Source organism: Vanacampus margaritifer, chromosome 10 (genome assembly GCF_051991255.1).
Source record: "Vanacampus margaritifer isolate UIUO_Vmar chromosome 10, RoL_Vmar_1.0, whole genome shotgun sequence".
In the NCBI taxonomy this organism is placed as follows: Eukaryota; Metazoa; Chordata; class Actinopteri; order Syngnathiformes; family Syngnathidae; genus Vanacampus; species Vanacampus margaritifer.
In genome coordinates this window covers 10,988,431-11,003,543 of record NC_135441.1, presented here as the reverse complement: position 1 = coordinate 11,003,543, position 15,113 = coordinate 10,988,431, and the positions used below count along the sequence as shown (strand labels likewise).

The window sequence follows — 15,113 nt, the reverse complement described above, 5'->3', positions numbered from 1 at the left end:
GCGCGTTGAAGGCCTCGTAACGTGGAAAAGCGCTATATAAATGAAGTACCGTTTACCATTTACCTTCAGGACATGAAAGCAACCTGATTTTTATTATTCAGTCTTGGTTTCCATCTAAGTTCCATTGTTTACTCCTGTTTCTGCCTCTATTGCTAATGTTTTGTCTGCAATTTATTCCACCTAAAGTGGTCTCGTTGTAAAAACAATATTACTCTCACTCAAGTTTATGTTAATTGTCTAAAAAGCTAATGAGCTACTTAGCTAACTTAGCTGTAAAAGTCAGTATTTTGGTTACAACTTGATTCCCTGCAAAAGCTAACAAACTAAATAAAAAAATCAGTATTATTATTTTGTGTTTCTTTTTTTATGCATTGTTTTAATCCATTTCACTTACTAACATGACTTCTAACGCATACCTGATTAGCTCGACGGTTTCCGAGTACATCGTGTATGGAGATTTGGCCTCAAGAGGATCACGCTCCATAGCATTTCCACACTCAATGAAAGAGAGCGCGCCGTCCGCGTAGTTCACCGCTTTACCAAATTTGTCCATCTACAAACAGAGAAGGAGAAAAATACAATAATTAGACACCTGCACGTTTAAAGGGCTTTGTGTTAGATAGTCTTCTCTTTGTGTAATCCCCCCACTAAGCCGCAAATCCGCAGATAAATCTGAGGAAACAATATGTAAATATAAGATAAATAACAGCTGACTACATTTTAATCAGATCATTATTTTAATAATGTAGCATGTTGGAGGCATCATCAGTCCTTGAATGTTTACTTGGATAAAATGGAGCACTACATTTCTGCAATATAGTCTTTGAAACAATGTACACGGCCAAGCTTAGCGCTAGCACTCCTATTATTATAGCCAGCACATGCGTTTTTATTTTTTATTCATGTTTTTATTTACATTTTTGTGTAGCTAACTCCTGGTATGTACTAGTTTGTGTAAGTGTCATTGTGTGTGTGTCCGTGTGTGTAAGATCTTTATCCCGTACTGCTTGCAGATAAACGTACCAAAGCGTCGGCCTTGTGCTTTAGCCTTTTGGCCTCCTGCATATAGTAGTCTGCACTGTGGACACTGAATACAGCACAGAGAACATATAAATAGGCATAAATAGTTACGTGTGGGTTGACAAGTCATTCAGCAAAAAAATAAACTCTTCTTCATGTTTTAGTGAAAACAAAATAAATACCAACATGGTGGGTCCAAATATAACTCAGGCAGGGTCACACGGTGCTTTATAATTGAACGCAGGAAGCTAAATGTCTTAGACAGCCTCAGGGAAAATGTTTTTTTTTCTGAGGAGGATCTGCTCTTTCTTACATGACTTGATTTATTTATTTTAGCTTAAACAGACTCAGCACTGCAATTAAATCATGAGTCACCTATTCAGCAAAATAAACAAAGTATTTCTCTGGTAACAAAGGGAAAAGTACAAGATAAAAGTCAAAAGTAAGCCATAATTACTGTGTTAGGGTTTTATTTATAGTAACTGTCTCTGTTCTTGTACATACGTGTCACTAAAGGACAGTCTTGGTCTCGGAGGTTCTGCAGGTTCTGTCAGAGGTTCTGACCACGCATCTGAGTTGGACTGCCCGTTGGCATGGAAACTGTCTCCACAGGGCTTCTTGCTGTGATGATCTGTTAGCTGTAGAAGAGAGGTCATTGGAAGACCACCTTTTGATCATATTACAATTTATACTGTATAAAACATAAATTCTGAGTTTAACAACAATAATAGGAAGCGGGTGTGGGTGGGGAGCAGGGGGGTCGTGGGGAGAGCGGGGTCTGTGGGCTGGTGGGGTGGCTGGTGAGCCTTCCGTACTCCGTTCTGCTGCGTTGGGCTTGTGTTGGGGTGGGGGGGGGTTCCGGGCTCCTGGGTTTGCTCTCCGGCCGGTGGCCCCAGCGGGGGGCCGGGGGTTGTGCCTTGGCACTGCCGTGGCTTGGGGGGCCCTGGGGGAGGCTCTGTCCTGGCCAGGGTCGACGGCTCCCCTCTTTGGTGGAGGTTTTCATGCATGCCAGATCCACCACACCAGCATCCACTGAAATTTAAACACAATCTGCTTCTTCCTCTGGTCGTTGAATCGGTGGAGGCGGATGTCTGTAGATCTCACTCCGCCTCATCTATCCTTCCTTCCTTTCCTCAGTCTTTCCTTTGGTCTCTTGAGGTCTCCCTAATTTGTTGGAATTGAGATGTTTCTGGGGTTGGTGAAAGATTCTGGTTGGTAACTGAGTGGGTAGTAGGTGATGTCTGGTCGGTGCTGGATTTCACTTTTCTTTCTTTTCTTTGATCCTTCCTCGGGTCACCTGACAACTTCACGACTAGCGGGATTCTGAAGTATTCGGCTTAGGTGAACGGTATGGGATTCTTAATACTCACACGCACGCGCATATGCATACACACACTTGCACGTGCACATACTAACGCATATACAAAAAAAAAAGAGGGAGAGCAATGATGATAACATGTCGAATCGGTAAGATTACAAAATGAACAATACTGAGCTCTCTCCCCCCCCCAAAAAACTAGTAAGAATTGTTGTTTGTTTAAAAAAATAACTCCTGGTGCTGAATCAATTTTTCATTAGGTTACAATTTGGTGATGGGATTATGAGGAAAAAGAGTTAAAAAATAATTAAATTTTTGTATGTGAATCTCAAGTTTCAACTTACTATAAATTCTGCATTCTTTGTTTATTGGCACTCCATTATGATATAATCATCACTGTATGCAAAATATCACAAATAATGATGGATTGTGAGTTACTAAATAACCACGTCTAAAATATTTTTTTAATAAATACTTTAAAATCTAAATTTTTCATTGATAAAATGTTCCACATTTTTATCTTTATCTTTATTGTCCGTAAACTGATTGAAATTTAAACTGACAGGAATTTACATGCAATAAACAACCAATAATATGTTGGCCAGTTTAGCAACTCTAGTTAACTACTGGGCACATCTTCAGACTTACACTTATGGCAACATTTCTGGCATGTGATAATCCTCTGCTATCTCCTCTCCTGTGTCTGTGTGTGGAGGAAGTGACGGGGCAAGGCACCGCTGAGGTGGCGCCGCCATCCTGGCTGAGAGATGAACTGCTCTCACAGGTACGTTTATGAGGGGGCTCTTCAGAAAGGGGGGATAGTAGTGGAGGAAGGAGCTTCTCATCTTGCCGCCGGGACTGCTTCCTGTTTAGAGATCTGAGGAACACACACACATGCACTTAAAGATGCAATAAATGTACCAGCGGATATCATGAATAGCTCGCCCTAATGTTTGAGCTTATCACATCGAAATGGGGTATTTGCACTTAATGCCGTGATGTCATATTTGTTGGGGATAATATACTTTCGTTCGGTTTTGAGCAATATGGCAGCTTTGTCTTTATAGTCTCAAGTAAACAGCTAAGTATGAGGAGTATGAGACATAAAAATGATCTTTTTTCCCCTAAAAGATAATAATACCATGAACATGGTTCCATCATCCTAATCCTAAAATAAACCTACCACAGATTCCCAGTGATGTTGAACTCATTCAGTATTGTATTGCCCAGTCCCAGAACCTGCTTGTTGGGTTTTGCAGTGCATGGAAACATTCAATTAAAAGGAGAAATAGACTCATTAAGAAATAGGTGTAAAACGAACTAAAAAAAAAACCCCTCTACGTTTGGATTATAGAAGGTAAAATGGGGTAAAGCTAACCACAATGTTAAGCAGCCCTTCATTTACACTCTGTGGTTTTCCGTGCTTCTGGATCTGAAACAGAACAACCCAAGACCTTTCTGGCCGGCTGTCTAGTAGAACTTAAATACAAATATAAATAAATAATAATCCCATGAATAACACGCACCTATATACAATACATACAGCCCCCCACCCCCTCCTGGCCCACAAATCACGCTTAAAAAGCAATTTGTTCTCTGTACTGTATTATACAGTCCCCTGATTTGCTGGTATCTTCTATTATGAGAGTGAATAATATGAGTAAATACAAATTCAAAAACATACCAATAAAGTGTAATTGCAGGTTAAAAGCTATACTCTTTTCCCATACCTATGAATAATGTCTTTCAATGTATTTTTAAAATCATTTTGACAAAATTTGGTTCTTGTACTGTACACTCTGCTAGAAGCTATTTTTTTATTTTTTATTTCTTTACTTTGCTTTTAAATCTCTTTAACTCTGTAACTGATTTTAAATATTGTACTTTTAATTATAGTTTGCAAAGCATATTGAGTCCAGTTGTGTATGAAATTTACTATAAATCAGTGATTCCAGTTTTTTTTTTTTTAACCCCTAGGTTCTGCCTAGATACTGATATACGTCTCGGTGCTACTCACACTGGTGTATGGAAGGTGCGAATGTTTGGCTACTTAAGTAGCTTACCGCCACCACAGTGTGAATGTGTGAGTGCATGAATAATGTATCCATTCCACTGTAAAGCAACTTTGTGTCTAGAGTGTCTAGAAAAACGCTATATAAATCCAATTATTATTATTATTATTATTAAACCATGTGCAAATGTTTGGTTTCTTGTTAAGCCCCCTGAATAACAACCCCCCCCCTCAATTTTTTTTTTCCTTGCGAAAAAATATTTATTCACAACATTTTATAGTACACAGAGACCACAATGTTAGATATTTTCTATCTAAATATCTGGAAATGTTCAGAATAACATTAGTATATGCATAGTCCTACCACTTACCTAGATACTAATCTATATCCAATGTAACCACAGCGTCCAGAGGAATACTGATTTATACGGTAACTTCATGCTGTATCTATGGACCATGTGCAGGTCTTACAGTTATGTAATGTCTTCTATGATGTGTGCTCCGTTTTTTTTCCAAGTTCACACTGTGCCCCCCTTTCAAGAACCAACTTTGGTCTTTTTATTTTCCCTCCCGCTTTCTATTTTTCTTTTTTTAATAAACAAAATAAGAAACTTGTGCCGGTGAAAGCCCTGTTGGTCATGATTGTCTCCATGTTTCTTGGACGGGTTGTGACTGGGAAAATTGCCCTTTCAGGGATCAATAATGTAATCTGAATATGAACAAATATGTTATTAGAATAAATGTACTTGTCATTTCACATTTTCTCTAAATCTCTTCATAACATGGGGAGCAAAACCAAAATTCTGAATGCTTTCTGTGCTATCTACCATATTATGTCGAGAGACTTCATTTGTAGTTGAAAGATAGTTTAGAAAGTCAAAGTGGTCTTTTCTTTTCTTTTGCTGATAGAACACAGATGATTAATCCCTCAGTTGCCCTATTGTAGCTCCTGTGACTCATATTGTTTGCAACACCAGAGATAATATTTTTTTGTTTTTCCTCTCCCGAGAAGCTCTGGGGGGTTGATGCAATGCAAAAGTTGCTGAGCTCGCAGAACAGCACCGCAGGCTTCGACATTAGTGATAATATACAAAACCTGGGAGACAAAACTAATTAGTGGCTGAGCGTGTGAGTGTGTGCGTTTGTCTGTGCGGTGTACAGAATAATGGATGTGAGCAATGTGCATGACTATGCTAATATGCATGTGTTTGTGTGTTGTTTCTAAATGAATGCTGGTATGTGTGTTTTCCAGGGCAGTCATGAATATTTTAGGATGACAACTACCAACCAATGTTAAAAGCACAAAATGACTACATGATATCTGCCAAATATTATGATGCATTTGATGAAATGTTACTTGGCCAGTTGTGGATATTTTCCAGCTTTCAAAATTGCAAAGCCGCTTTTCCCAAACGCTCATTTTCAGCCATTAATTTATATTGTCATGATTTCACCGACTGAGCGGCGATAATCTGTCAAAAGTCACAGATTAGAAAATGGTGAAAGGCTCTGAGTCGGGTAATCACATCAGCCAGTTTACAGCTACTATAAAAAGCCTCTTGGGTGAAATACAGACGCTCCACACACTGAGGCGTCTGGCGCACAATGTCGAGGGTTCAACTCCAGGTCACCCCGACTTTCCCTCCCATCTTCCTTGCTATATAATCTGCGATCGTGATGAGATGCTTAGTAAATCTCAGTAGATGCCACGTTGATTTTTATGCAACGAGACAGTCGGCTTCATCTGTTTTCAGAAATTCACAAAGAGGAAATCGTATGTCATTAGTGTCATAATGAAATTTGTGCTCCCCACTGCTTTCATTAACATTCAATTTAATTTAAACCACTGTGTAGTTTAGGGCTTTAAGGAGGTTTTAAACATGGATCTTTCGTCATCTCTAGCAGTGAGTTAGGTGTAAGCATAACAGTTGAAACTAGCTATGGACCAAAATTGACCAAGGAAGATTTGGACACTTTTGCAAGCTTGCCCTCATTCTCCGCACATACTGTACTGTATATATTGTATGTACTGACTCTTGAAGTGTGCCTTTGAACATAACAGCATGTGTGCTGGAGAGTACTCATTGTCAGTACTTACTCCATGGAGTTGTTTTTGTGGTTGTGTATTGGGGAGATACAAGGTGGAAGGAGCTGACAGTCTTTGTCCAATTGTAGCTTTTTATTGCTGCTGCTGGATGGCTCTATGTGGTCCAACTGGGAATAGAAAGAAGACAAACATGAGTTCGAAAGAGCGACGGGGATTGCGCACAAGCAAGACAAAGTCAATTTATAGCCATGGGCAGTGGCGGCTTGTCAGTAGAGGGTGCTAGGGCACTGCCCCACCATGGCCATCACAATATCACTCTCCTTGAAGATAAGAAGCAATCATGTACAATAAACATAATTTGAATTATTTGTATTTAATTCTAGATGAGCAGAATAAAAAGTCTTTACGGATTGATTAAAAGTTTCATATGTGCAGATGCTCCTCTCTAATGCGACAGATAGTGCAAAGCAGGTGGGCTACATTTCAGCGCCCTGAACTCCGACATCATAGCTCGGTGGCTCTGCCACCACAAATGTCTGCGTAGACATTGTTTATGGATGTCTACATACTGTATGTCACACATCACTACGACGTTCATTTGCTGTTGATCTAACTCAAATTTTACATCTAATCGTAACTCTGCAACTTTGAAGGTAAGTTAGCTAACCTTGGTAGCAAGTGCAGGACCAGGTATTTTGAGAGAGAGAGCAAGAGAGATAGAGAGAGAGAGAGAGATAGAGAGAGAACAAATAGAAGGCCAAGTTGATTTTTCAATAATTTGACTTTCTTGATTTAAGTAAATATATATATATATATGGGGGGCGGGGGCAGCTTTAGCTTTAGGGCCTGAATTTGTTTTATTCTGTATTTTGTATGCAATACAGAGCAATGACCGATCACTAATTTAATGTATGTATAGAAACTTAGCTCATTCACTGCCATTGACGGCTAAAAACGTCGAAAATTAATTTGAACTATTTCCATTTGTTTAAATTTTTTTCCCTCGTTTGTTAACACGAGTATGAAAAGCTAGATTTTTTTTATTGTACATTTAGAACAGATATGAAATTTGTGATTAATCGTGAGTTAACTAGTGAAGTCATGAGATTAATCACGATTTAAATTTTAATCACCTGACGCCCCAAATTTTTAATAATCTTTTCTTTTCTTTTTATTCATTCACTGCCATTGACGGCTATAAACGTTGAAAATTAATTTGAACTATTGATATTAGATTAACATTTTTCCACTTTTGTTAACAAGAGTATGAAAACCTAGATTTTTTTTTCATTGTACGTTTAGAACAGATATCAAATTTGCGATTAATCGTGAGTTAACTAGTGAAGTCATGCGATTAATTACAATTCAAATTTTTAATTGCCTGTCGCCCCTAATTTTTAATAATCCTTTAAAAAAAATGTATTTATGGCAGTGAATGAGTTAATCATGATTGTGCTGTTTTGGTAGAAATTTGCAAACAATTTTAACCTTATGTTTTCTCTTGTTCTTGCTGGTGTGCTTCTCTGTCGGGAGCACCAAGCCGCCAGTAGCTTGCCTCCTGTGTTTTCCTCCGCTCTCTCCTCTTTCCGTCCTGCCAGGCAGCCTTGGAAGCGTCTTGTCCTGCACTGGGGGGTTGTCCAGGCCTCTCAGCCCCTGACATCCCTTTTCTCTTCTTTCCATCACCTTGTCTCGCTCTCCTAAGTTGAACCTTTCTCTCTCCTCTCTGTCCGCCTGCCTGTCCCTCTCTGTTAATCTACTGCTGTCACACTGCCTCTCTGCGTCATGCACTAATGGCTCATTTTCTTCATTCTGCTGCTCCCCTTTAGGTAACTTGGGTCTTTCCCTGAGCCCTTGCCACTCTCTATCACCTTGTTTTTGTCTCTCTCTGTCTGACGCCATGACCCTTTCCCCTGGCCTCTCGCATCCTCGTCCTTCATTTCCGTCCTTTTCTATCATCCCCAGTCGAGATATTTGACCAAAACCCTGTCCTGGCACCCTGTTAAGCAAGCTCAGGTCAATTTTCACCCATAGAGTCTCCTGGTATTCCATAAGTGGGGAGAGGGGCAAATCTTGTCCCATGTTGAAGTGTGGTGACAAGGACTCCAGGTTCTTGCACGGTCCACCTAACCCTCCCGGGTCAGGTACAGAGGTACCAAATGAACCACTTATGTTGATAATGCTTAGCGTGTTACAGCTACTGCTACTAGTACCAGAGCCACTGCTGCTGATGCTACTAGCGCTACTACTAATACTGGTGGTTACACTACTACCATTTTCCACACAAAGTCCCTTCCCGCCGAAGACTCCCAGACTTCCCATACCGCTGGCCGAGCCAAAACAGTGAAGGGGGGGTGTGTGCGAGTTGGACTGAGGTTGCGTGTTAATTGCGGCACGTGTTGACTGAAGCGGCAAAGCAGGGATTTTCATGACTTCCTCTGAATCCGATTGGCATTCCGACGAGGAGGAGGAAGAATCTGTTTCGACAAACTCTTTGGACTTGGGTGTGATTTTGCTACTTGGGCCTCTGTGCTTTCTCTTGTCCTGTTTTTTTTGGGGACAAATAGCGCATGAAAAATAAATCAGACTGCAGCATTTCACAACTGTGGACAGAATAAGACATTAAAGATCATGGATGGAGAGATGATAAGCCTTATTACTTTTATTGGCTTATGTTGCTCACTGACTGGCCATAACATTCAACTTGGTAATCAATTAATTTTCTAGCACAGAAAAAAAAAGATGTTCTTGCTCCCAGATTGCACCGATATACTGCAGTATATCATCTGCTGTAGAACCTGGCAAAGTAAGCCAATTATATATTTTTACAGCATACGATAATGATGACAAACAAGGCAGAGCAGACAGACGTGTTTTACTGATGTGTGAAATGAAACATGTTTTGGCTCTCTATTGTTTGAATGTCGCTGATATTCACAGCACACGTGTCACACAAATGAGCACATGCATGTCTGTCACATGCAAATTGAGAGGCAGTGATACCATCTTGCCGTGAACACTTGGCAGACTTTACAAATTGTCAGTGGACCGTCCGCAGAACTCCTGAAGAAATGTCCAACCAATTGTACAGCCTTTTTAATTTTCAAAGATTTTGCATTCTATTAGCCTAGAATGCAAAGTAGAGATTGTACATGCTTTCTAACCTCAACTAATTAAGCCATGCTCATTAACTCAGGTCAAGCCTTTAGTGGAATAAATACAAATAATTTGTTGAACTTGGTTTGTTCCCTTGGCAAACATAAAAGGCATGTAAAAGAATGTTGGTTTGTGGTTTGAACTTCTGCTTAACTGAATCGTAAATTTTCAGAAAACATGGTAGACGTCAAGGTCATGTCTGTCTGGTTTTCTGCATCACAGATTAGTTGCTGTTTACTTGTTCTTGAGGTCATAAATGAGGTCATATATTTTTTTTTGCTGTTGAACTCTGCCTGTTTTCATTCATATTTTTTTACCGTTGTGTTTTCATGTTGTTTTTCAAAGGCAACAAACACAAAGCCCTAAAGGTGAACTCGATCACAACACACCGTCAGTGATGCGTAAAGAGATCGTTACTTCCTGTGTTCCTTTAAAGGTGCTCGTATTGATCTTTGGATGAGTCAAGATTACTTGAGGGATTTTATAACATTTGGGAGTTTTCATGACTTGATTATTTAAAAGCTCCAGATTTTTGCTTAGGATCCAAATCACTCTTAACTCAACCCAGAGGATATAAAATTTGATCTCAAACCCTTTGCTTGTTATGATTAGTCTTTAAACAACAATAATAGTAATAACAACACACAATTTTATTTTAAGCACTATGAATTTGTGTTTGCTTTCTCAATCTACTAAATCACAAAATTTTATCTTGTCATAAATTGCATTCTCACGCTGTATTTCAATTATGCTACAAACCAGGAAATATTGATCCAGATAATAGTCCTAATGCCCCGGCGGCTATGAAGATGAAGTGCTCATTAGATAATGCGAACTGACATTTCTTTCTACCATTGTTTCCATCAGGGGTGTAAACACAAGCAAAACTAACCTGGTTGACACTGACAGTAGGTATTGGCACAGTTGTTTGTTGTAGTGCTAGCGGTTGTGCAACGATGTTATTTGAGTTGGTGGAACTACGAGGTTCTTTCCTGGGAGCTGTTTTCCCACTGGGGGGTTTGGTTCTTGGCTTGGGCGGGTTCTGATGCTCCAGGGAGGCAGGAGGGTGCGGGTCCTTTTCCCTCACTGCAGGGCTATGGATCAGACAGCAATTGTGTGAAAGGGGATGCAATTAAATACACAAAAGATACTGCACAAAAAAAGTTAAATGACTAAACAAAAGTGCAATTTGACATTAGTTTAATAAAAAAAAAAATTGTTCCTAGCTGCTCTGTTTACTTTGAATGACAGCAAATTTCACTGCCCTCAAACTGAACACTGGCAAAAAATGTATTTGTACACTACATGCTAAAAACTTTGACTTCAGCATAAGCACGCCTCTTGGCATTTTGGGAAAAATTATCACCGGAAATCATGCACTCCAGAGATAATAATCCAACCATCCATTTTTTGAACAATAAATCATAAAAATTCTGAATATGTTTGCTTACTTTTTCAACATATTGATATAATGAAGGCCAAATGCAAAAAAAAACAACATCAACATTTTTTTAACTGCCGCATGTTCAAGTCAATACCCGATGGGATTATGGGGAAAAAATGCTAAAATATTAGCATTTAGCCTACAAGTACGTTCGAATGTATTTTGGAAATACGTTCAAACTTTGAACATATTTGCAAGTTTGAACTTGAAGCGTATTTAAATACATTCAAACGTATTTGCCAGTCAAAAATCTTTACTCCACATGGGCAGTTTCATGCTTCCATATACATATAATTTAAAGTTTGTCTGAAGTGTAATTTGTTTGTGGGATTTAATTTTTTTGTTTAATTTGGCAAGTAATAGGGGTTAATGGCCTAAAATGGAAATATACTCTCAATGGGCATCAAGTCAAGTCAAAGATGCCCACATTGTCCAAACACGGAATTTTAGGTAAATATTGCGTTTGTGAAATATGAACAAATCAGCAAGATTCACCTGTTTTTATCCATCGGACATTTTGCCGCTTGAAGTCGATTGAAAATGATATCACATTTCCCCAGCGCTCAGGTAACAACCAATCATGACTCACCTTTTTGTCTGAGATTGGTCATGCGAGCCGTGAAATTTAATTAATTAAGTTTAAATTTGAATTTCAAATGAGTAAACACATGTACTGTGCAGTAGCCTATGCCAATTCACTTCCTGTTTAGCTACCATGCCAAGGAGTAGTTCACCATGTTTGACAAATTATTATCTTTGCTTTTCCTATATTAAGTTAATGTTTTAAGTGTTTTTATTAGCTAAACAATAACAGGTGGAAGTTTTCCCTCAATGGTAGTGCAGTGTCCTTCCTCCCTCACCTTTGTTGGTTTGATCTGCTCCATGTCTGACTCTGATTATCCTCCACACTGTTCGACCTCTCTGTCCGTCTGGGCTGTTTCTTCCCTGTAGTGGTCCTCCTCGGTGTGGTGACCTCTGGTCCAGACATCAGTCCTGGCGACAGCCTCATCTTTGTCCTCTGACCCTCACCCGATGTCTTCTGGCTGAGCTTGGCCTTCGTTTTCTCTCTGCCTGGGCTGCGACACAGAAACGCGATTGATTTTTATTATTTTATTGGAAGAACATCACTAAGGTCACTCAACCTTAAATAAAACCCCCAAAATACAATTTATAAATATATATTTTATATATCTAATATTTTGAAACAGATGAATGCAGTTGATACCAGAATGTTCCCCTGGCATCTTTGTGCTCCACTGCTGGCGCTGTGGTAAGAGCAGCACCGCTGGCTCCACAAGGTTTGGTTTTGGCTGCAGCACCCACTCCTGTTGCTTCGCTCCGCTGTGAGAATGTTTCCTGACTCTGGGTGACAGAACCTGGGCAGTGGATCATCAGAGCACAGGCTTTCCAGATTAAACCAAGAGGATTAATGTTCCTGTTAGACATAGTCACTTTTACATTTGTAAACACAATTACTAACCTGTGCCATGATGATCTTGCTGTTGGGCCACCAGAGGTTTAGTTTGAGCTTGGACCTTATTCAACCAGCTGTCCAGCTGCCACTTGTTAGTTGAGGATGGCTCAGGCTGCAGGGAAGCAACAAATATTTTACATATAGCAGCACACTATGAATCTTTATACAGCTATTAGGGGTGTCAAAATTAGTGAATTAATTTTGAGTTAATTTAAAGGTCCTGAAACGTTTTTTTTTTAACGTACGATTATTGACCCTACTTGGAAAGCCTGTACTGGGGGAATTCCAGTCGCAATGCAACAGACACATCGACTTCAAAATTTAGCAGTAATAAATTTAACAATAATGCATATATTTGTGGAGACTGGAGTCAAGTTGGATTTTACACATTTTAAAAATGTGCAGAATTTTACAAGTTACTTCATGTTAAAGATTAGATAGCTCTTAATATGCACTGAGCTGTCATCAACGTCTTACAAATGCAATTATGCCATCTAGTGGCAGAAAAATGACTTCCAAACAAATCAATATCACACTTATAACTCGGTTCTATGAATTATTATGAAATTACTGTATCAATGACTAAAAGATGCAGCCATATTTCTATTTAACATTTTTCCCCCACTTTTATGTTAACAAGGGTAAGAAAAATGAGAAAAAACACACATTTTATTGTACATTTAGAGCAGATATAAAATAGAATATAAAATTGATAAAAAATGTTAATGAATTGCAAAGTTTTATTTTAATTGCAATCATAACAAATCAGGCAGCCTTATATTCTCCCCTAAAAAAAAATTAATGGATGGATGGATTAATGGGTCAATAGATAGCTCAATTTGACATCGGCCGGTATAAATCTGACTGTATAACATGAGCAAAAACATATCACAGTATTAAAGTTACAGTTCTAAAGTGACCTATTTTAAAATATTTCGGTAAAAAAAAAACAGCATTTTCATTCATTCATTCATTTTCCAAACATTCATTTTCCATTCATTTTATATAATGTTTGGTTCAGAATACATACCATGTTAAGTTGAAAAAAGTAAAAATAATAATAATAATAATAAAAAATAATAAATATAAATGATTTTTTTCCTATTTATTGTTGACTATTTTCACAATTGTAGATTGCGGTGTCAAATACTGTATCTACATTGCATTATACTGTATTACGGTTACCCTAGTCAGCTACCTGATTAGTTTGATGCAGTGCAGACAGGCGGGCCAACTAAAGTACTGTGTCTAAAATACAACTGACATCTCCATTAATTCAACTGGTAATAGGACAAGACAAGAAAAGGATACAGCTAATAACACCCACACATGGTCACGCATTTGTTCCTGGAACAATGTCTGTCAATATGTATTGTGTCTTTCGCAGCCCATTGTTAACACACGCATGCTTGTCATGGTACCTCAGGGGAGGTGGTGCGGGTGGCCTGGTTATACTCGCTGTCACTGGAGCTGCTCTCTGATTCGTCTGTGTCCGACTCGGAGCTGCTCTCAGATTCACTGCTGCTCCCTGATGCACCACTTTAGAGGATACAGAGCAGACAGATTTAATTGACATGTCACAAAGTAGCAAAAACAATAGACAGGCCTTGATTCACTTGACACAAGCAAAGCTCATTCATGTCGTCTTAGATCGCTAACAGGGTTACATCATGATTCACAAATAGATTCACTCATCCTCGCTTGTGCGTTGTGTCTACTTTCAATAAACCACTGGCTTGTACGTCTCGATGATTGTTTACGTCATTCACTCAATGCTTTCTACACTGAAAATGACTCAGTCAATTAATGTCGTACCTTCCGCTGCCATCCTTCATATGATAATACAATTTGGAGCCAATGTGTTATCATGTCATCCACCACATACTTTAGTAACTGCTACTCATATTTTCAAGGTAAGGTTGAAAAAAAAGGACAACAAAAATTTTAACGCCACCATTTGTAACCCATAACAATAGACAAGAAATAACATTGCATCCTGCACTCAACCCTTTTACAATTCTGTAAACACTCCCCTGTTTTCATCGCATCTAAATAAAAGGTGTTGCAGGCAACAGTGTGCAGCTCCCACAAAACAATAGTATACAGCAGCTGAGAATTTTTTTTTGTTTGTTTGTGTTATGAATTTTAAAAATCGTTCACTCCCAGCCATTTTCACTGAAGCAACAGCCTTCACTCCCGGCTGTTTTACTGGATTTTGACTGATTTTGCAAGGCCCACAGTATATGTTGTGTTCTATTACTATAAAAACATGAAACCTACCAAAAGCAAGGTTAGACTCTCTTTTTTCATCAGGAAAAAAAAAGTACATTTCTAAAACTATCTGTTTCAGATTTGCAGCAATTAGCATTAGAATATAGCTAAGTTTCATCATTATTCACAAATCTGTTTAAAACCGTGGGGAAAAGAGCTTTTTGCAACAAGGCCCTGGTTGATCTCGTATACTCTGCTGCCACCCACTGGCCGTTTTTTGTAATGACTACCATTGCTTCAAGCATTCTCTTCAGTTCAGAGGCTGCACCTTCTGCATGCTCTAGCATAAAAAAACAACAACATAAAAACATAAATTTGTTTTTGGGACTATGGTAGCATTTAAAATAGAACGCATTTATACGTTTTTAGGGAGCA

At 38.8% G+C, this 15,113-nt stretch overlaps 1 protein-coding gene across 1 annotated transcript in view; it reads right to left on the bottom strand.

The window, feature by feature from the left end:
• aff2 (AF4/FMR2 family, member 2) overlaps nt 1–15,113 on the bottom strand; it is a 145,365-nt gene that overhangs the window by 9,725 nt on the left and 120,527 nt on the right. Inside the window, exons 11-21 of the mRNA XM_077578694.1 lie at nt 13,889–14,006; nt 12,474–12,579; nt 12,219–12,369; nt 11,854–12,069; nt 10,442–10,643; nt 7,885–8,937; nt 6,448–6,563; nt 2,987–3,215; nt 1,525–1,658; nt 1,024–1,087; nt 417–553 (exon numbers count right to left, since the gene is read on the bottom strand). Of these exons, the coding sequence (XP_077434820.1) occupies nt 417–553; nt 1,024–1,087; nt 1,525–1,658; nt 2,987–3,215; nt 6,448–6,563; nt 7,885–8,937; nt 10,442–10,643; nt 11,854–12,069; nt 12,219–12,369; nt 12,474–12,579; nt 13,889–14,006 (2,526 nt within the window). The remainder of the gene's footprint in view (nt 1–416; nt 554–1,023; nt 1,088–1,524; nt 1,659–2,986; nt 3,216–6,447; nt 6,564–7,884; nt 8,938–10,441; nt 10,644–11,853; nt 12,070–12,218; nt 12,370–12,473; nt 12,580–13,888; nt 14,007–15,113) is intronic.